Raw genomic sequence first — 22,594 nt, forward strand, 5'->3', positions numbered from 1 at the left:
CGGGAGTGGAGGCTTCATAAATTGTCTTCCTCACAGTGCTGCAGTAATAATGAACCAAAGTCTCTAATTAGACAGGTGGACAACGAGCTTCTTGGCTCCTGCAGTCTTCATCACACGACAAATTCACATAGAGCAGAGGACCTAAGAGATAGCACAAATAAGGAAAGAGTCTGTCTACTCACATAACAAGCTTAGGAGTGTAGCATTAGGACAAAAACAAGGGATTCCTTTTCTTCTTGAGACAAAAACATTGGTGCTTAAGTGTGAGGTTTAGGCACCCAAATCCCACTTTTAGGCTCTACTGTGATCCATACTCTTGAGGTCCCTTCTAGCCCTATGTTTATATGATTTTATGGCATAGTCATCTCAGTGAAAGTCCCTTATATAATTTAACCTGCATGATTGAACAACTCCATCTATAGTAATATTTGTAGTCATGTTTGGGTCACGTGGATAATGCAACAAGCTACCTTCCTTTGTTTTTCTTATTTTTGGTTGTTGTTTTTTTTTTAAATGGATGGACAATGACCAAACTTCAAGTTGTTAGTATTAGTGTCTTATGCATTTTTGTATTTATGCACACTATGTATGAAACAGCATAGAATAAGTTTAGTAAAAATATTTACAGTAACTGTGATTTTAAATCTTTACCTCTGTGCCATTTCTGTTTCAGATTTAGATTATGTCTTTGCACACTTTAGTGGAATCTTTCTTACAAGTACCATATATTTTTTGATCTACTGTGCCGTCATGAAAAATAAACCTAAAGTTTACCCTGAAGCCATAATACCAGGTATGACTATTCAATAAAATAGTTATTAATTTAAGTTACTTCCTGTAATCATTTCAACTGTACTACTATAATGATTCCAAATCATACTCTTGGGATTATGGTTAATTTTGGAAGTATGTTCTCTTGACTTTTGGTATCTTTTGAAAGAGCACGTGTGAAAAAGTTGGGAGACAATGAAAAATTGTGGTCCAATTTGGAATGTGATGTTGCATGTTAAAGATGTTCTGAAATTGACACTTTGCCAGAACGGAGAACACATTGCCCGGAAAATTATAACTGAGACCTATATATTGTACTGACCTTTGAAAATTTTAGAACTTCTGTGAGGAAGGAGTGAGGAGAAAAAAAAAATATCCTCTTTGCGAAAGGCCAGATAGTGATGTGGTGTCACAGCAAATGTAAGAAAAATAAACAGAAACTGAGTCAACAGAAATAGCTGTAAATTCAGTAGTGGTGAGTGCATTTGGATTCCATGTATTTTTCCAGAATTCAGTATCTAAGCAGAATTTTTGTGACACCCATACAGTTTAAATAGTCTTAAGCCAAAAGACACTTTGACCTCAAACTCTTGTCCTGCTATTAAATGATTAGTGATTAACTGATTTTTTTTTTCTAATTTAATGCTGTGAATAATACCCATTGAACAAAGCAAAACCAACAAACAAAAAGCCAGGCTAAACGTTTTCCAGACTGACATATGAATGCAAAACCACAATTTCCTATACAGCAGTATAATAGTAAAGCAATTAATTACTCCATGTATGTGCTCTTTCACTTTGGTAATAATGCATTATTTTACTATGTTATTGCCATTTTCTGTAAGTGTTCTTTGCTGTAAGTCTTAAGAGAACAAAAGTATAATAATTTAAATCTGCCTGGGACAAAGACTAAAGTCTGAAAGAATGATTCTTTTGATTTCAGCAGAAGTTCTTCTCTTTCCAGCCCATCCTATCAATGTTTACTTTTGCTAGGAACATTAAGGCACATATTGTACTTCATATTTTGTCTTTATGTTGAGTAACAGAAACATTTAAGATACCAAATTTCACGATCAATTTTAAATGCAAACATTGTATTACGAAACATTATTCTAAATACAATTACATCAGTCCTGACTGTTTCAGTCAAATCCTACTGTGGATCTTAGAAAATCTGCACAATGAGATCAAGCCATATCTCCAACCAGGACTGGGCTAGCTGTGACAGATTAACAATATCGTGTAATATCCTGAACAAACCTTATGGAATTAAGATAAACTTAAATAAATAAAGTTAAACCTTATTGAATTAGGTTTAATACCTTTGGGGTATGTTATATTAAAAATGCAGTTCTGTATTTGTTATTGTATGTACCTTCTCTAGGACGGAGGGGAGTGCTAATATACTTTCTCCATTATCAACCTTTTGAAGGAACCAACAGGCAAGAAAAAGGTTTTTGATTGATAACCTGGTTTTAAACTGACTCAGGGCCTTCTTTCTGATCAAGCAAATGGACAGGACTCCTGGTCCACAGAGAGTTCCAATCTTTAGGGTAGGGTTGGAAGTACTAGGCCCACTGGGATCTCATAAGACTGGGTATTTGCTCTGAGCTGAACTTATAACCACAAGGAATCCCCTTGGGAGGGAGATTGAAGAACTGCTTTCTCTCCAGGATCCAGTTAGCATTGGTAAGCTTATTAGTACGTGTGTAGGTTTTTATTGTTTTTAATATGTTTTCTCGGTAATGCTTTTTACCTTAAGAACAAAGTAAGCATGCATAGAAAGTGCTTACTGTAACAATTACACCTATTAACCATCTCTGAAGAGAAAGCAAGCAGGTGTCCTTGAGCAGCCTGTCTGTGCTGGGAATAATAGAGTGTAGGCAGGGAACTGTGTCACCTGGAAATTCCCCAATAAGAAGAGAGAGAGTGACACAGAGGTCCATTCAAGAGCAATCGTTGGGAAACTGGAAGCCTGACAATGGGTGCCCTTGCTGAACCACTGAGGGGAAATACAAATGCAGTTTCCTGAATTTTGACACCACCTAACTGCTCACCCAGAAATACTTCCTGTGGAGTTACCATTCTATGGCCATTTCTCTTGGAGAGGATGATTTTAACCCTTAATGTTAGATTTAGATAATAATCGTCAACATACTATTCAGATTCTGGTTTACATTTGCACGTAGTAAATTGTAATGTCTTTCACTGCCTGCTGTAGGTGGCCTATATTTTGTTGTAGATAGTTTTCTGATTGGAATTTGTTGTTTCTAGGGTTTGTTGCTGGTGTACTTTGGGCAATAGCCAATTGTTGCTGGTTCATAGCGAATCACTACCTCAGTGCGGTGGTCAGCTTTCCAATAATCACTGCTGTGAGTACCTTTTTAAAAAAATTGTTAATTGTGTCATTATTATTTAAAATGAGGGTTTTCTTTTCCCTTCTGGGGGATAATTTTCAACTTTGAGGTGTGCAGTCTGTACAGCCAGTCTGTAGTTCTAGTTCTGTGTCTCCCTCATTGCCTTTGGCTTTTAGGAAAGTATAATTATGACAACAACCATCTAGGGTGGCATCAAGGGTTGAATTAATGGCCTCCACATCTAAAAGAATGAGTAGATTTTAAGTGAGAGAGTCAGTCTCTGTAAAAGACCCTCATCCTCTGTAGATGAGGCGCTGAGGGAGGAGACACTGATCAGCCAGTTACACTTTTCACTGTATTCCTCACAACTTGTGATATTTTCTGTCTTTAATATTTATTTTGCATAAAGTTATGAATTCAGATATTAATCCTTTTGTGTGTTTTCAATACAGTAACTCCTCACTTAATGTTGTAGTTATATTCCTGAAAAATGCGACTTTAAGCGCAGCGATGTTAAGCGAATCCAATTTTCCCGTAAGAATGAATGTTAATAGAATCCTCTGGACAAAAACTTAAAGTTACAGAAAACAGGAATAAACCTCCCTCTTATCACAGGGAAAAGTCACAAGAAAAACAAAAGAGAAACTAATCCACCTTGCCTGGCTTACCTATACTGGTTGCAATATTGGAGACTTGGATTGGGATGGGTTGGAGAAGATGGATTTCTGTCTGGCCCCTCTCAGTCCCAGGAGAGAACCTCCACACAAAACAAAGAGCACAAAAAAACCCTTTCCCTTTCCACCCCCCCAAGATTTGAAAGTATCTTTGGTTCTGTTGGTCAGGTGCTAACCCGGTTATCTAAGCTTCCTAACCCCTTACAGATAAGGAGGAATTCTAGGCTACCCTTAGCTGTATGGTTCTGAAAGGGGGGGTTAGGTTCCAGGGAATTTTTTTTTTTGCCAGACAAAAGACTATTGTTTAAAACTTATACATGGTATAAGTTGTAAACAATTTAATACTGTACACAGCAATGATGACTGTGAAGCTTGGTTGAGGTGGTGGAGTCAGAGGGTGGGATATTTCCCAGGGAATGCCTTACTGCTAAAGGATGAACTAGCACTCAGCTGAGCTCTCAAGGGGTTAACTCGTTGTTAATGTAGCCTCACGCTCTTCAAGGCAGCAGGAATGGAGGGAGGGAAGACAGCATGGCAGACAGACACACACACTCTGTGTGTTTGTGTGCGAGAGAGAGAGAGAGAGATGCGCATTTTCCCTTTAAGTATGCTGACCCACTCTTAAGTACACTGCCTTGTTAAGTTAATCAGCAAGGTGAGACCACAGCTGCCGCCAGGAAGCTCCCTCCGTCCTGAGCCCTGTCGTGTGTCCCCCTGCTCTATGGAGATGTGGTAAGTGGGATGCAGGAGCAGGGGGGAGGGGGACACCCTGACATTAGCCCCCCTCTTCTCCCCCCCAGCAAGCAGGAGGCTCTGGGAGCAGCTCCAAGGCAGAGGGCAGGAGCAGTACATGGCAGTGGGGGGAGGGACAGCTGAACTGCCTGGCAATTGATAGCCTGCTGGGTGGCTGCTGCACAGGGAACTTAGGGGAGCGGGGAGCTGATAGGGGGGCTGCCAGTCCACCCTGGTTCCTAGCTACCACCAGCTAGCTGCAATGGGCTGCTCTTCCTGCAAGCTGTGGACAAAGCAGGTGGCTGCCAAACGATGACGTTATAAGGGAGCATTGCGCAACTTGAAACGAGCATGTTCCCTAATTTATCAATGTAACAACGTTAACCGGGATGACTTTAAGTGAGGAGTTACTGTACCTAATACATGCTCTTTGTTACAAAGATTAATGGCACTATTTGTGTGACTGAGGCTATATCTACACTATGAAATTAGGTCGAATTTATAGAAGTTGATTTTGTAGAAAGCGTTTTTATACAGTCGATTGTGTGTGTCCCCACACAAATGCCCTAAGTGCATTTAGTCGGCGGAGTGCGTCCACAGTACCGAGGCAACCGTCGACTTAAGGTCAGGCTTGGCAAAGCCCTGGCTGGGATGATTTAATTGGGGATGGGTCCTGCTTTTGAGCAGGGGGTTGGACTAGATGACCTCCTGAGGTCCCTTCCAACCCTGATATTCTATGATTCTATGACTTCCGGAGCATTGCACTGTGGGTAGCTATCCCACAGTTCCCGCAGTCTCCGCCACCCATTTGAATTTTGGGTAGAAATCCCAATAACCTGATGGAGCAAAAATGTTGTTGCAGGTGGTTCTGGGTACGTATCTTCAGGCCCCCCCCTTTCCTCCCTCCATGAAAGCAACGGCAGACAATCATTTTGCGCCTTTTTTCCTGGGTTACCCGTGCAGACGCCATACCACAGCAAGCGTGGAGCCTGCTCAGCTCACCGTCATTGTACGTCTCCTGGGTGCTGGCAGACACGGTACTGCATTGCTACACAGCAGCAGCTCATTGCCTTTTGGCATTGGCAGCAGACAGTGCAGTATGACTGGTAGCCATCATCGCCAGGGTGCTCTTTTAGCCAACCTCAGTGAGGTCAGTCAGGGGTGCCTGGGCAAACATGGGAGTGACTCAGCCAGGTCATTTCCCTTCTAAGTTTTGTCTCATGGCGATTCAGTCCTTCCGGCAGTCGTACTGCACTGTCTTCTAATGCGCAGCCAGGAGACGACGATGGCCAGCAGTCATACTGCACCGTCTTCTGCCAAGCACCCAGGAGATGACGATGGCTAGCAGTCGTACTACACCATCTGCTACCAGCAAGATGTATAAAGATAGATGAAGTGGATCAAAACAAGAAATAGACCAGATTTGTTTTGTATTCATTTTCTCCCCCCTTCCTCCCTCCCCCCCTCCATCCATGAAATCAACGGCCTGCTAAACCCAAGGTTTTGAGTTCTGTCCTTGAGGGGGCCATTCTGTTTCTCCTTGATGCAAAGCCATCCCCTTTATTGATTTTAATTCCCTGTAAGCCAACCCTGTAAGCCATGTTGTCACTCGCCCCTCCCTCCGTCAGAGCAACGGCAGACAATCATTTCGCGCCTTTTTTCAGCACAGATGCCATAGCTCTGGGAACATGGAGCCCACTCAGATTACCATGGCAATTACGAGCACTATAAACACCGCACACATTATCAAGCAGGATATGCAGAACCATAACCTGCAAGAAAAGCAAAACCAGGCAAGGAGGAGGCGACTGCAGTGCGCTGATGAGAGTGATGAGGACATGGACATAGACTTCTCACAAAGTATGGGCCCCTGCAATGTGCACATCATGGTGTCAATTGGGCAGGTTCATGGCGTGGAACGCCGATTCTGGGCCCGGGAAACAAGCACAGAGTGGTGGAACCGTATAGTGTTGCAGGTCTGGAACGATTCCCAGTGGCTGCGAAACTTTCGCATGCATAAGGGCACTTTCATGGAACTTTGTGACTTGCTTTCCCCTGCCCTGAAGTGCAAGAATACCAAGATGAGAGCAGCCCTCACAATTCACAAGCGAGTGGCGATAGCCCTGTGGAACCTTGCAATGCCAGACAGCTACCAGTCAGTCGGGTATCAATTTGGAGTGGGCAAATCTACTGTGGGGGCTGCTGTGATGCAAGTAGCCAACACAATCACTGAGCTGCTGATATCAAGGGTAGTGACTCTGGGAAATGTGCAGGTCATACTGGATGGCTTTGCTGCAATGGGATTCCCTAACTGTGGTGGGGCCATAGACGGAACGCATATCCCTATCTTGGGACCGGAGCACCAAGGCAACAAGTACGTAAACCAAAAGGGGTACTTTTCAATGGTGCTGCAAGCACTGGTGGATCACAAGGGACGTTTCACCAACATCAACGTGGGATGGCCGGGAAAGGTACATGATGATCGCTCGCATCTTCAGGAACTCTGGTCTGTTTCAACAGCTGCAGCAAGGGACTTTCCAGACCAGAAAATAACCACTGGGGATGTTGAAATGCCTATAGTTATCCTTGGGGACCTAGCCTACCCCTTAATGCCATGGCTCATGAAGCCGTACACAGGCACCCTGGACAGTTGTCAGGAGCTGTTCAACTACAGGCTGAGCAAGTGCAGAATGGTGGTAGAATGTGCATTTGGGCATTTAAAAGTGCGCTGGTGCAGTTTACTGACTCAGTTAGACCTAAGTGAAACCAATATTCCCATTGTTATTACTGCTTGCTGTGCGCTCCACAATATCTGTGAGAGCAAGGGGGAGACGTTTATGGAGGAGTGGGAGGTTGAGGCAAATCTCCTGGCCACTGATTATGAGCAGCCAGACACCAGGGTGGTTAGAAGAGTACAGGAGGGCACGGTACGCATCAGAGAAACTTTGAAAAGCAGTTTCAGGAATGGCTAGGCTATGGTGTGACAGTTCTGTTGGTTTCTCCTTGATGGAACGCCCCTTTCCCCTCCCCCCCGGGTTCATTCTACTTTCCTGTAAGCTAAGCACCCTCCCCTCCCCGCTTCGATCACCGCTTGCAGAAGCAATAAAGTCATTGTTGCTTCACATTCATGCATTCTTTATTTATTCATCACACAAATAGGGGGATAACTGCCAAGGTATCCCAGGAGGGGTGGTGGAGGAGGGAAGGACAAGGCCACACAGCACTTTAAAACTTATTGAATGCCAGGCTTCTGTTGCTTGGGCAATCCTCTGGGGTGGAGTGGCTGGGTGGCTGGAGGCCCCCCCACCGCGTTCTTGGGCATCTGGGTGAGGAGGCTATGGAACTTGGGGAGGAGGGTGGTTGGTTACACAGGGGCTGTAGCGGCAGTCTGTGCTCCTGCTGCCTTTCCTGCAGCTCAACCATACGCTGGGGCATATGAGTTTGATCCTCCAGCAGCCTGAGCATTGACTTCTGCCTTTTTTCAGCAAGCTGACACCACCTCCTATCTTCAGCCCGCCACCTCTCCTCGCAGTCATATTGTGTTTTCCTGCACTCTGAGATTGTCTGCCTCCACGTATTTTGCTGTGCTCTGTCAGTGTGGGAGGACAGCATGAGGTCAGAGAACATTTCATCATGAGTGCGTTTTTTTTTTGCCTTCTAATCTTCGCTAGCCTCTGGGAAGGAGAAACATATGCAGCTGATGGAGGAAAAAAAGGGAGAGTGGTAGTTAAAAAGACACATTTTATAGAACAATGGGTACACTCTTTCACAGTAGATCTTGCTGTTAACATTACATAGCACATGTGCTTTCATTACAAGGTCGCATTTTGCCTCTTATTGAGGGTATGCCAGTTTGGTGTGAGAGTGCCGGGCAACAGAATTCGGCTTGCAGGTAGCCATGGTAAGCCACAGTCTTTTGGATTCTTTAACCTTCATAACATGTGGGAATGGTTTCAAACAGCAGCCCCCTCATTTCCCATACGAAGTAGCCATTGGGATGGCCATTAAAAATGGGTTGGCAATTTAAAAGGAGGGGCTGCGGTTTCCGGGTTCACGTGCAGCAGAAACCCAACTAACCCCCCCCCCCTCCTCCACACACACACACACACTTCTCTGGGATGATGGCTTCACCCCTCTCCCCACCGCATGGCTAACAGCGGGGAAGATTTCTGTTCGGCCACAGGGAAACAGCCCAGCAAGAATGGGCACCTCTGAATGTCCACTTACTAAAACCACCCTATTTCAACCAGGTGACTATGAACGATATCACTCTCCTGAGGGTAACACAGAGAGATAAAGAACGGATGATGTTTGAATGCCAGCAAACACCAGGACCATATGCTGCAATGCTTTGTTCTGCAGTGATTCCCGACTACGTGCTACTGGCCTGGCGTGGTAAAGCGTCCTACCATGGAGGACGGAATAGGGCTGCCCTCCCTAGAAACCTTTTGCAAAGGCTTTGGGAGTACATCCAGGAGAGTTTTATGGAGATGTCCCTGGAGGATTTCTGCTCCATCCCCAGACACGTTAACAGACTTTTCCAGTAGCTGTACTGGCTGCGAATGCCAGGGCAAATTAATCATTAAACACGCTTGCTTTTAAACCATGTATAATATTTACAAAGGTACACTCACCAGAGGTCCCTTCTCCGCCTTCAGGGTCCGGGAGCCCGCTTTGGGTGGGTTCAGGGGGTACTGGGTCCAGGTCCAGGGTGATAAACAGATCCTGGCTGGTGGGGAAACCGGTTTCTCCACTTCCTTGCTGTGAGCTATCTACAACCTCCTCATCATCATAATCTTCCTTGCCCCCAAAACCCGCTTCCATGTTGCCTCCCACTCCTTGGACGGAGTCAAGCACAGGGTTTGGGTAGTGGTGGCTGCATCCCCTAGAATGGCATGCAGCTCATCATAGAAGTGGCATGTCTGGGGCTCTGAACCAGAGCGGCCGTTTGCCTCTCTGGTTTTCTGGTAGGCTTGCCTCAGCTCCTTAAGTTTCACACGGCACTGCTTTGGGTCCCTGTTGTGGCCTCTGTCCTTCATGCCCTGGGAGATTTTTTCAAATATTTTGGCATTTCCTCTGTTCAAACGGAGTTCTTCCAGCATGGATTCGTCTCCCCATACAGCGATTAGATCCCATACCTCCCGTTCAGTCCATGCTGGAGCTCTTCAGCGATTCTGGGACTGCATGGTCTCCTGTGATGATGAGCTCTGCATGGTGACCTGTGCAGGTGAGCTCGCCACGCTGGCCAAACAGGAAATGAGATTCAAAAGTTTGCGGGCCTTTTCCTGTATACCTGGACAGTGCATCTGAGTTGAGAGTGCTGTCCAGAGCGGTCACAACTGAGCACTCTTGGATAGCTCCCGGAGGCCAATACCATCAAATTGCATCCACAGTACCCCAAATTCGACCCAGCAAGGCCAATTTCAGTGCTAATCCCCTCGTTGGGGGGTGGGGGTGGGGAGGAGTACAGAAATCGATTTTAAGAGTCCTTTAAGTCGAAAAAAAGGGCTTCGTCGTGTGGACGGGTGCAGTGTTAAATCGAGATAACACTGCTAAATTTGACCTAAATTCGTAGTGTAGACCAGCCCTTAGATAAGCGGCAGCTGGCCTATTTTATTTAAATATATGATACAGTACATATGAGCAGTTAGTCTTTTGTAGCTGCATAAGTTTTATCTTCCACTAGATAAAGAGTCACCTTGCCAGGTACTCTGTGTCAGTGTAAGAGATGATGTAGTAAATGAGCTTATGCTGTTAATGTATGTGTCTTTTTGTATAGGGGAACTGTAGTCTTGTGGTGCCAATCATGCTTTTGGCTTTGGATGAAATGCACTTTTTTTAGTTTGAATCAACCTCTCTACTCCATTTCAGAGGGGTTGGCATCATGGGTTTCTAGCCAGTTCACTGTCACACACCTGTTATTGACACTCTTCCCCACTTTATTCACCTTGCATGTATTAAGTGTAACATGAGAACTCATTCGTTGCTCTGTATTTTAAGTGACATATTTTTGTTCATAGTATGACGATTTCCTGGTGTGTATTTAATAATTCTTTCCTTCAGGCATTGGAAGTCATAATATAGCTTTCACGGGGAAAGAATGGTATTTCCAGGTGCTCTTCATTATCACTAAGTTTGCTGTCAGCTAGGAAAACTGTAGTATAACATCATTGATCAATGGTAGTTTTATGACCTGTTCATCTGGCCTGACTATGGGGATTATCCAGATTATTGCTAAATAAAAGAGGGTGTATTTTTAGTCTTTCACTTTCACGACAAGTGTTTAAGGCAAACTTTGTTCAACTGGTTAGTTTTAATAATGAAATAAGTATTAGGAATAACCATGGTAACTGCTAAGATCATGTGCAGAAGCCTGAGTAGCCTCCTCCAACCTGGACTGCAGATGAAAATCTGATGTGAGACTTACTAGTTGGAGAATATCAAGAATGAATATAGTGGCAGGTTCAAGATTCTGTCTCTGCAATCTAATTTAGGTCCAGATCATGCCCTCTCCTCAGATTTTCTCCCCCTTTTTCTTCCTCCTGCAGGATTTACTGACCCTTCCTTTGAAATCTTTACAACGTTTCTGTTTTGTTCATAAGCATTTACAGTTGCATTACACAGGAAGGAAAGGTCTGAATTAAGCATTGAGGAAATTGCCCATTTTTAAGAAATGCTATATATATTAACAAAGCTAACCTTGTTCTTTAGGGCCCTGGTTTTGTAGCGGCTATGTGGGGAGTCCTGGTATTTAAAGAAATAAAGGTAAGTCCAATGGTGTCCTAACTTTTTTACCTGTAACTGACTTCAAGAATTGCATGTGAAACCTGAGACTTGAGGATACATGGTACAATGCTGTCTCCATGAGACTTCTTCTGCACCTGTCAGAAGTGGGCAGATGCAAGATGGAGCTTTGACCATTGTCATGCCAGAGTATTTTTTCTAAGAAAAAGTTTGATGTGAGCTTTCATTCACTTTAGAAGAATGAAAACTTGAATTCCACATCTGTATAAAAAGCAGTGAGAAAGCATGAGGGACTTTTTGCAGGATCAGGAGGCAAGAGCCCAAGAACAAATGGATTATTTAAGAATATAACCAAAAGACTTTTTGGATATTAAACATGTTTTCGATTGACAAGGACAAAGGTAGCTATAACATGTTTTAGATTAATGGAGTACTATTTTTGGATGTCTGAAAGAAGATTTTAGAAGTCTCATGAGTAGACAATATACTTTGCTGTAATTTTAAAAATTGTATACTTTAGAAGTCCTACATTTTGAAAGATTAAAATGGGAATACCGCTAAAATTAGTCTCTGCTGTTTAGAGAGATTACTAAATGCTACCACTGTAACTAGAGCTGGATGAAATATTTGTCATACTTTTCCCCCCCCCTAGTTGAACAGTTGCTTGCGTGTAGTTTGTGAAATTTACATAAAACTGAAGAGCTTTGATTTTTATTTTATTTTTGGAAAAAACATTGAAAAGCCATTTTCACTTTAAAAGTCTCCCTTGTGAAAGTTGAACAAACTTCTAGAACTGGTGGTGCCACTGTCCCATGAGTCACATTGTCTAGTGCATTAGGCAAATAGACCCATATAAGGGATGATGCACCTAATTCCCATTAAAATCAATGAGAGTTAAGCGCTTCTGTTGGGAAAGGGCCTAAGACCCAGATCCTTAAAGGTATTGGCACTTAAGATCATGCAAGTACATGAAAGTGTCATGGACTTCAAAGGGACTACTCACATACTTAAGCATGTTCTTATAGGTACATCCACACTGACATAAAAACCTGCAGCCCAAAATCAGTTGACCCAGGCATGCAGGGCTCAGGTGTTGAGGCTAAAAATTGTAGTGAAGACATTCATGCTTGTGCGAGCAGCCAGGCTTTGAAAGCCACCCCCCTTGCAGTGTTTCAGAGCCCAGGCTCCAGACCAAGCCTGAACATCTATACTGCAATTTTTGAGCCCTGTGAGCTTGAGTCAGCTGACCTGGACCAGCCACGACCATGCCACAGGCCTCGTATTGCCGTGTGTATATACCCATAAGCACATGCTTAACTTTAAGTAAAGTTGGTAAATATCATTGTCTGAGCTACATATATGAGGAAAGTGAGGATCAGCCAACCTCCCTGAGCCAACATCACACAGCAAGTCAGTGTCCAAACCAGGATTAGAACTCAAGTTGCCCAGTTAATTTGTAAGAATCTATTCAACTAATTTTGCCTCTTTTGCTGTTTGAGAATTGCCCTGGAGTAGAATGAAATTTCTCAAACACATTCAAAGTTATTTGCTGAATAGTTTTTGTGACTAATTCCTATATAAAAATATTACTCACCATGAGCTGCTTTGTGAACATTCTTTATGAACCGAGGCCAGCTCCCTTTGAAGTCAAAGGAAAGACTCCCATTAACTTCGTAGGCCTTATTTAAGCAATGTTTGGCTGGGTTTGAATAGACACATCAACCATGTTCGGTTCCCTGACTGGAAGAGAGTAACTCTTCTGTTGTAAGCACTGAACTTGGGATTCACTTTCCATGAGTATTCACTTAAAATTTGTTTCTAATAAATGTCATTCCAGAAAACTCAGTTATTCATGTTTCAGAGTAACAGCCGTGTTAGTCTGTATTCGCAAAAAGAAAAGGAGTACTTGTGGCACCTTAGAGACTAACCAATTTATTTGAGCATAAGCTTTCGTGAGCTACAGCTCACTTCATCGGATGCATACTGTGGAAAGTGTAGAACTTTTTATATACACACAAAGCATGAAAAAATACCTCCTCCCACCCCACTCTCCTGCTGCTAATAGCTTATCTAAAGTGATCACTCTCCTTAAAATGTGTATGATAATCAAAGTGGGCCATTTCCAGCACAAATCCAGGGTTTAACAAGAACGTCTGAGGAGGGGGGGAGGGAACAAGGGATTTGAAGTTTTTTTGTTGTAACAACTTTCATGTCTGTAATCGCGTGACCACAGAGATTGAAGTGTTCTCCGACTGGTTTATGAATGTTATAATTCTTGACATCTGATTTGTGTCCATTTATTCTTTTACGTAGCTATTCAGGGGACACCATCACAGGGCCTAATAACATCAGCCACACTATCAGAGGCTCGTTCACCTGCACATCCACCAATGTGAAATATGCCATCATGTGCCAGCAATGCCCCTCTGCCATGTACATTGGTCAAACTGGACAGTCTCTATGTAAAAGAATAAATGGACACAAATCAGATGTCAAGAATTATAACATTCATAAACCAGTCGGAGAACACTTCAATCTCTGTGGTCACGCGATTACAGACATGAAAGTTGTTACAACAAAAAAACTTCAAATCCCTTGTTTCCCCCCCCCCCCCCAGACGTTCTTGTTAAACCCTGGATTTGTGCTGGAAATGGCCCACCTTGATTATCATACTCATTGTAAGGAGAGTGATCACTTTAGATAAGCTATTAGCAGCAGGAGAGTGGGGTGGGAGGAGGTATTTTTTCATGCTTTGTGTGTATATTAAAAGATCTTCTACACTTTCCACAGTATGCATCCGATGAAGTGAGCTGTAGCTCACGAAAGCTTATGCTCAAATAAATTGGTTAGTCTGTAAGGTGCCACAAGTACTCCTTTTCAGTTATTCATGCAATCTACTGTGAACAATGCAACTTCACCTTCATTTTACTCCCCCCCCCTTCTAAAAACAAACACTGCTTTATATACAAGTGATGATATTACATTTTTCTTCTCTTTCTTTGACTACATAGGGATTGAAAAACTACCTGTTACTCTCCATAGCATTTTGCGTCATTTTGGCTGGGTCACTCTCTACAGCTTTTTCTAAAATTTGAAGGGATTGCTTGGACCAGCAGATGGTGCTACTGTTTAATAAAAACACTCTAAGAAGACGGAAATCTGTGAAATTTTCTAAGCTGATTAATAGATCTTAACGCTAACAAGAGACAGGCGAATACTCATTGTTCAAGATTTTTTTATGCCAACTGAGAAAATTCAGCAGTTTGTTTCAGGCCTGAAACAAGTGAAAGATTTTTTAATATATTGGAAGATGCCAGTGTTGTCTTTCTGGATGATTGTAGGAGCAAAAACTGGCCTTCAAAGGGTTTCAGATATTTTTATAATTTTCTGTGTTAGAGTGCATTGGTCTATAAGTTATCATTGAATCAGGATATGTTTTAATTCGCCTTTGCAGGTTGGAGGATAAAGGGAATGTTAATTCTGGGTTCTTAATATTTTACTTCTTTGCAAGGCAGAACACTTGTTTTAATATATTGTTTGTTCTGGTGTATTAGGGCTGATATGCAAAACAACCTGTAAACAAAGTAACCATAGCATCACTGAAGCAAGGTTTGTTGGAGTGGGGCGTTGTTTTGTATTGTTAGGACGTTATCTATTAAAGTGACATTTTTTATGGTAAACTGAATCTGCTATTCACTTTATAGTTTTGAATGTAAAAGCTTTTGTTGTTGTTCAAATAGTCAACAACGTTCATTGATTATCATCTTGTTTTGTTTGACAAAGAAGTAGTTTACAGTTCCATTTAAATTATGCAACTATTAGTACCTTGGGCATCATTCTTGAATTATTTTCTAAAATCTACTCAGTTGAAGTAGAATTGTGAGGAACTATGTAAATAACATTTATTCTGCAACTGGAGCAATACCTTCAATGTAAGAAATGTAAGTTTGTTGCCAAATTACATATACAGTTAAACGTTTATTGACAGGCACCAATTATTGTGCATTTTCTTAATAGTCGGACTTTTTCATGCAGCACATTCCATATCAAAGCTGGCTGTCACGGTAACATTTTGTAATTGGTTATACTAAAAATTCATGGTCATTTCTATGTTATCAAACAGGTTTTGCTGAAGGGCAAATTGCATGTGATGTATCATGATCCGATTTGCACATACAATTTCAAAATAGAGTGAGACTCCCCCTAGTGACCAAACAATTGAAAGGACCAAATGCTGCCTGAAAGGGCTTTGCTTCATGCAGAAGTTTCCAGGGCCAGAGGGATGAAATCCACAGCCCCAACCTGCCAGGCTACTCTGTAGCTGGGCTACAGCAACTAATCCAGACCCTAGGGAAGAGCAGCATGTGTTGCTTGTACAAACGTGGGGTTTAAGGCTAAAAGTCATCACGAAGTGTGTGGAAGCGTATGATTTTATCTCCATCGCACCAACAATTCTCTCCCCCCCTACCAGTGATGTTGCAGAGATCTTCTCCATGGCCTGTGGCAGGGATGTGTAGAATTATATTGTTCTAACCTCAGGCAGCTTCCTGAGACCCTTAGGACTACTGCTGGTCAGAAAACAGGGAGGTTATTTTCCCCCGTGGAAAATATATATGGAAAAGGAATAAAGAACTGTTTGGGGATGAATTTGTTTTCCAGTGAAAAATTTGTGCAAGCCTAGATTTCTGGGCCACACTGCTGTCGGAATTTACTTAATGAACGGAACATATCTTCTGATTTTAAACAAAATTAAAGTATATGATGTCTGTTTTCAAAGGGCACAGAAATGCAGGACATGTCAATATGAAAGCCTCATGCTTTTCTGTTCGTCACTGTTGGCAGAACCTGCTGAGCAGGGTCTCCACTATTGCTGCATTGCTGTCTGTTAATATAGCCACCTACATATAGTTTCTCACACACACAAAACTTTGCCTGAAGTGAGGCACCAAAATCCAAATAGACACATCTAAATAAATAGTCTAAGATTTTCAAACATGCTGAGACTTTCCAGTAAAACCAAGGGGAGCTGTATATATGTGCTCGGCATGTCTAAAAAACGTGGTCACTTCTAGGTACCTAATGTAGGAGCCCAATAAATTGACATACACTCTGACACGTGTATGTGTGTGTGGATATAGAGTTGGGTACCTAATGGATTATGAGGGGGCAATCATTGAATGTCTGGCAGTGTCTTCCCCTGTCAGTCTCTAACCTTAGGCTTGCCCAGTTATTAATCCCAGCCTCACTCACAATGTACAAGTTATATCAGTAGGAACACACAGCATTTCTGAACACTTCTTATATTTAGAGCTTGTTTCATAGCAGTAATGAGCCAGATCCTCAGCTGGTAGAAATCGGCAAAGCTTCATTGATCTCAACGTCATACACAGATTTAAGCCAGGTGAGGAACTGGACCAATATTTCTTGCTGGCGTTTGAAACAATAGATATTAAAAACTAATAACCAGGACAGAGACACATTGTTCTTATTAATCTTAGAAGCCATTGATGTGGAGTTATGTTTCCCCAAAAATAGAATTTACAGAACATTCAGCTCTCTGACACTGAGTTGCCTCTGCTCACCACAATCTCCAGCTGTATCTTGCTTTCTGAACCAGGCAGACAAGCAAGAATAAAGACGTTCTTGATCCTTTAGGTTCATCCTGGACCCTGCATAAGAGGCAGTGAATGACTGGGCAGCCCCAGGAATGAATTGTGACTCTGTCACAATTTTTCCCCCATTCCCCTCTTGCTCCATAGGGAAGGAAAGTAAGTAAGTACAACCCTTAAGCATGCAGCTCACTTCACTCCTCACATTTGGCCAGCAACTGTGGAGGGAGGGGCAGCACAGAGTCAAATCCCCATAGTGCCAGTATCTGGAGAGTAGGGGTTGCCCTCCATACCACACCCAAGACCTGGGTGATATTTTTCTGAAATGATTATAATGAAAGAAGAGAACCGCATTACAGAGTTTTGATTTTCAGACTGGATGGTTCAGAGAGAGGCTGCTTATCGCATTACCACCACTTCTAGGTAACAGTTCTAATCTGACAGATTAGTAGTGACCCCAGCTTTTTACCATGCAAGTGCCCCTCAGTAGCCTATGTGAAGTTAGTTGGAGGTTTTTCAGTCTGATTCCTAGTAAGCGGTCAATCATGAGTCTCAGCAGAGAGCCCAAGGTCTGAATGGCAATGGAGACTAAACTACTCTCTAAACTAATAAACCTGTAGGGCATGGTTGACGGAGATTGGCAAGACATGAAGAGCCTTGTACTGACCTGGCCTGTGTTTACCTACTTTATTTCAAATTCCAGTCAGTCTGCTACATTTACAAATTAGTGCATTTAAGGCAAATTGGAGGTGTCCAGTGGTTATGCTATTTGTCATGCCCATTTCCCATTACAGTATGCCAGCCCTGACAAATGATTTACACAAAGAGTGAAGCTACTGGATTAAGTTACTTTTTATTTTTTTTAAAACTACAACCCTACGATTCAGTTTGTTTTATTATTCAGAGCAATCCGAAGAGGTGAAGATCTTGCCTTAAATATATTTAAATGACTTGCTTGCTGTCCTACATTATATGTATACTTGATATTATAATATAAAAGAATAGGACCACAAAGAAATAATGCTGGAGGGTTTTTGTGGAGTGAGGGGAAAAAGGAGGGAATATATCACTGCAGCTATTTTCAAAAATTTCTTTGTCTATCAATTTGGGTTCACCTATCACTATCTTGCAGACTATATTCAACTTTATTTCTCTGCTTCTGTCCACATTAGTCCTGGTGTGGCAATCCTTAGAAATACATGAAGTTTAAAATTAATGGCATATATAGATTTGTAAAAAACAAAAAGTGTTAACCATGTAAGTGGGGGACTACCATCTTTGCTATTATCCTTAGCACCATGTCGATTTTCTTATGCTTGCCTGTTGCTTCTCCCTATATTATCTGGATATGGTTCTAGACCCTTCTGTGTTTTGACTATTTGAGCAGTTCTGTAGGTTATAAAAGGAAGTGTAAACTCGGGGCATATCTATATTTACTTTTGGAGCAATCAATCCAGCATGGGTCAATTTATCGCGTCTAGTGAAGACGCGATAAATCGACCACCGAGCGCTCTCCCATCGACTCCAGTACTCCACCAGAGCAAGAAGCAGAGGGAGAGGTGACGGGGGGAGCATCAGCAGTCAACCTACCACAGTGAAGACACCAAGGTAAGTAGCTCTAAGTAAGTTGACTTCAGCTATGCTATTTTTATAGCTGAAGTTGCGTAACTTACACCAATTTAGCTCACCCGCCCTCCAGTGTAGACCAGGCTTAAGTTAACAATATACAGATGCTGCCATCTAATCAGCAAAACTTGCCATTTTTTTTGCATCAGTAGGGACATTTATATTTAAATCCTGTTTCTAATATCTCCTTCACAATTTTCTTGTTAATCCAGAATTAAAAATTCAGAGTCTAACTTGAGCCTTTTTACAGATGTAAAAATGAAATGTCAACTGAAATTATGACTACCATCAAATGACTCAAATGTCAAGTTTAATTATTTTCAAAAGCAATTCAGTTTGAAGGTGCACTACGCAATTGCTGTGTGACAAACTGAGTCCACTTTCTTTTAAATAAAATTAATACAATGCTTGGTGGCTGATCAAAATGTTGCAGTTGACTGTAAAAGTGTACTTATGTTAAACTGCAAAGTTGTTTCTCATGCTCTTCACAAAATGTGTATTGTTTTGTACTAAATGTTAATGTAAAAACAGTTCATTTAATGAAAGCATACTGTGTACTACCACCTTTGTAAAATTATTATTTGGAGCGCATATACCGTCTTTGTTCTGTGTTTGTACAGTGTCAGGCATAATGGGGTCCCAGTCCATTACTAAGGCTCTGATCATATAAATAAGCAGTCGTATATTGCGTATAGCTACATGTGATTTAATTAATAAGCTTCTAACCTTGCTGGGCCTCCATCTCCCCCTCAGTAAATACATTTCTATTTTACAGACTTTTTACCTAAATTATGTTTGTAAAGTGCTACGCAAGTGTATAGAGGAGTAGAGTGCAGACATCCAGGCTCCCAGCTCTGCGATTTACCCGCATCACTGCATGGCTTTTGGAGAGACGATAACATTTCTGTCAAGTTGAATTTGAGAAAAGTGAAGCAGTTTTGACAGAATTTTAACAGACAGGATCACTAACTAAACTAAAATATCACATTGCAGGAATGGCTGAATTGTCTTTGTCAAAAAATCTAACCAGCTAGCAATGAAGTGTTCATGTCCATCTTCAAATTAAAATCAAGCTAAGTATCTAAAGTTCCATTCCAAGTGAGTAAAATCTTACCAAAAGCCATGCTTGACAGACATTTTGTACCCTATTAATTTACAAATGAGATCTCTATTTTAAATAGGTAATCTGTAAATACACAGAAAAACTCTAAAAAGGCTATATGCACACAACATTCTGACTTCAAAATGGCAAACTACTTTGTCTTATATTTAACCAGGACTTTGGATGAAATCTTGGCTCCACTGAAGTTAATGGCAAAACTCCCATTGATTTCACGAGGGCCAGAATTGCACTCCTTCAGTGTGAGTGTCTGTAATTCACTGTAGCCTGTAAAAAGAGAGGGATACCGTAGACATTACATGGTCAGCATTGTCTAGCAAAGTGATTTTTCATTTGATGTGTTATGTGGATATTATACATGGGTCTGTTTTCATAGTATCATTGTAAGTGATGAAAGCTCAGGGGTTTTTTGTTCTAGGAAGGAGTTATACCACCTTCCACTTTAATTGCAGCTCAACCCAATCGTGGAATTCACTATTGCTTCATCTAGCTGAACATAGTAAACACTGAAACAATAGGCACTGATTTGGGGCCACATAACCTCTTCCCTTATGCAATGTGTGTAGAGGGGGGAAGAAAAGCAGGAATTCCACTTCAGTCCTCATAAAACTGGATGAAGAATAGGCACAACCAGAGATTAAAGTAAAGGGAAACTGGGATGAATGCAATTCTCACTCCTTTCCCTGGCTTGGGTAAGTAGCACTCTTCCACAGCTCCTCCACCTCATGGTCTAGCATGGAAAGCGTTCCTTCTTCTCCTTCAACCTATTTTACCATTGGAGAAAATATGGCAACTGTCCCCCTTCTTCCTCATAAAGTTCCTATGGGCTCCTGCATGAACAATGCGTGAAGGACATGGGAAACACCTGCAAATGAATATTATACATACACCTTTGTTTGCTATATGACTACCAGGGGTTAATTCCAGTAGAAGTTACTTACTCATCTTCAGGAAAGGAGACAATAGCTTCAGATTGTCCCTTTAAGTATTGGTGAATGGGGCAATGCAGGCATTACTCACTTTAAAGTTTACCTCTGACTCTGTGGAGATAGACTGCTTAGCAGGGGACCCTGGAGCTTGTACTTCAGGTAGGAAACAAAGTCCCCAGATGTGGGGGTGCCTGGAAGAAGCTAGACCTATCTAAGTTTTAGGTAAGATAGATATGCGTGGAAACTTATGTTAAAATAGTCCCTTGCTACACTTTGATCTTACTGTTGAGGTTAAGCTACGCTTGGTTTTGAAAAGACTATTTTGAGTGACTATTCACCTGCTGGTCACAGTTTCTAAAGGGAAGCTTGCTGTCATGGAACCCAGTTGGCCTTGCTATGCTATCACAGCTGGTATAAAGGGTTTGTAGAGGACAGTCTGAAAGTGGGAGATTTACATATGTCTAAACAGGACAGGTGGGGACAAGAGGCCTGACTCCTGAGAGGGTGTATTTAATGAGAGTGGAAGACGGCTCAAAAACACAGGTAGCCTTGAACTGTGACATAGTGCATGGTTGGCATTCTGCAAGGTCAGAGTGAATGGAGTCAGTGTCCAGCTGCACTACAATATATAGCAACATTCCCTAGCAAGCCTACAGAATTGCTCCAGTTCATAGTTCTTCTTGCAGTGCTAACTAACTGTCATGCTAAACTTTTTCTTACTCTGTCACCATGGGGTCCCAGCCCAAAGTGAGACATTTGAAAAGGACAATGCGTTTTGCAGAGAAAACATTTCATTTTTAAAAAAATTAGGTGAGCTGTGCTGCCAGTATAGGAGGGACCCATGGTGGACTAAACTCAAATTTGCAGGGAAATTCTGAAACCCATGGCATGTCACTTCATGCATCTAGAGGGCTATGACCCCACTGCTTCTGCAGGTCAGGAACGCCCTTCCCATCTGCCTCGTGTGCTTAGGAAACTACAACCCACTGTCAACTTGTCACATTTTTTCCTCCCACAAATTATTTTTTCTTCATGGGAGGGATGATTTTGCCTTAATCTTCTATTAATCTTCTTAATCTATTCAAATAAAGCTAATACTTTTCAAGCTACTTAAGAATTTATAGGTTCTGCCAAGCAGCTGGCAACTCTATACCAGTTGGCCTATTCAGCATAATTTCTTTGTTGCTCTCCAAAATTGGAGCATGTAAACAATGGATTTGTTGTACAGTATTTGAACTCAAGTGTTGGGATGCTGGGGTGAATTTAGCTGACAACTCTATATTAAGCCTCACCTTATACATAAGAAAAATTAGTGTAGAAAAAAAGCTTTGTTCATACACTTTCACAGATATTTAGCAGGCATGTTATGAAGTGCCATTACAAAATGTGTGAAAAGTATCTTTCTCTTGCCTTTTAACATTTTTCTGCTTTGGAGGATGGTTTTACATAGGGATTGATTTGGTATGCATTAAGATAAACTCTCCTTATAAACACCTGTCTACTACACAGGTTTTATGCTGGTGATTGAAGCTGCTTAAGCTAGTGACGTAGAATTTGATGGAGGCTTTTTGGTTGTTTGAGTTTTCATATGTCAAAGAGAGAGCTTGAAGTGATCCAGAGAAAAGAGGTCCCATGAGAAGTAGCATGACAAGTTTCTAGAACAAAGACTTTTATAGAACATTGTTCACACATCAGAGTTCATTCAAATTTAAGGCCCACTCCTGCACCAATTGAGTCAGTAAGAGCAGGATTGGGTCCTAATTAGAAACCAGTACACCAACTTTTTATTTCCTTAAGGCTAGATGGTGGAATTTAGCCACAGCCTTGAGTAAGGGGTGGCATGTAACTCTGCCAGTCCAGGGTACCTCTTTGGATGCAGGTAGGAAATAGTGTGCTGAAGCCCTCAAGGGTGCAGCTTACTTCCTCCCTTATGACCAGTCCACTTTACTTGCTATCATATGGGAGGGGACACAAAGATGAAGTGACTTGCTGCAGGTTAGCAGCAGGGCCAGGACTAAAACTCTGGTCTCCT

General features: G+C 42.0%; 1 protein-coding gene across 3 annotated transcripts in view; it reads left to right on the top strand.

Moving 5' to 3' along the window:
- Positions 1 to 18,923, top strand: part of TMEM144 (transmembrane protein 144) — a 32,157-nt gene extending 13,234 nt beyond the window's left edge. For all 3 annotated transcript variants that reach the window (XM_073341461.1, XM_073341460.1, XM_073341462.1), the window contains 4 exons: positions 674 to 793; positions 3,046 to 3,143; positions 11,246 to 11,299; positions 14,290 to 18,923. In XM_073341461.1, coding sequence (XP_073197562.1) covers positions 674 to 793; positions 3,046 to 3,143; positions 11,246 to 11,299; positions 14,290 to 14,373 — 356 coding nt within the window. In that variant the 3' untranslated portion in view covers positions 14,374 to 18,923. The remainder of the gene's footprint in view (positions 1 to 673; positions 794 to 3,045; positions 3,144 to 11,245; positions 11,300 to 14,289) is intronic.
- Positions 18,924 to 22,594: the final 3,671 nt, after the last annotated feature.

Source organism: Lepidochelys kempii, chromosome 4 (assembly GCF_965140265.1).
Source record: "Lepidochelys kempii isolate rLepKem1 chromosome 4, rLepKem1.hap2, whole genome shotgun sequence".
In the NCBI taxonomy this organism is placed as follows: Eukaryota; Metazoa; Chordata; order Testudines; family Cheloniidae; genus Lepidochelys; species Lepidochelys kempii.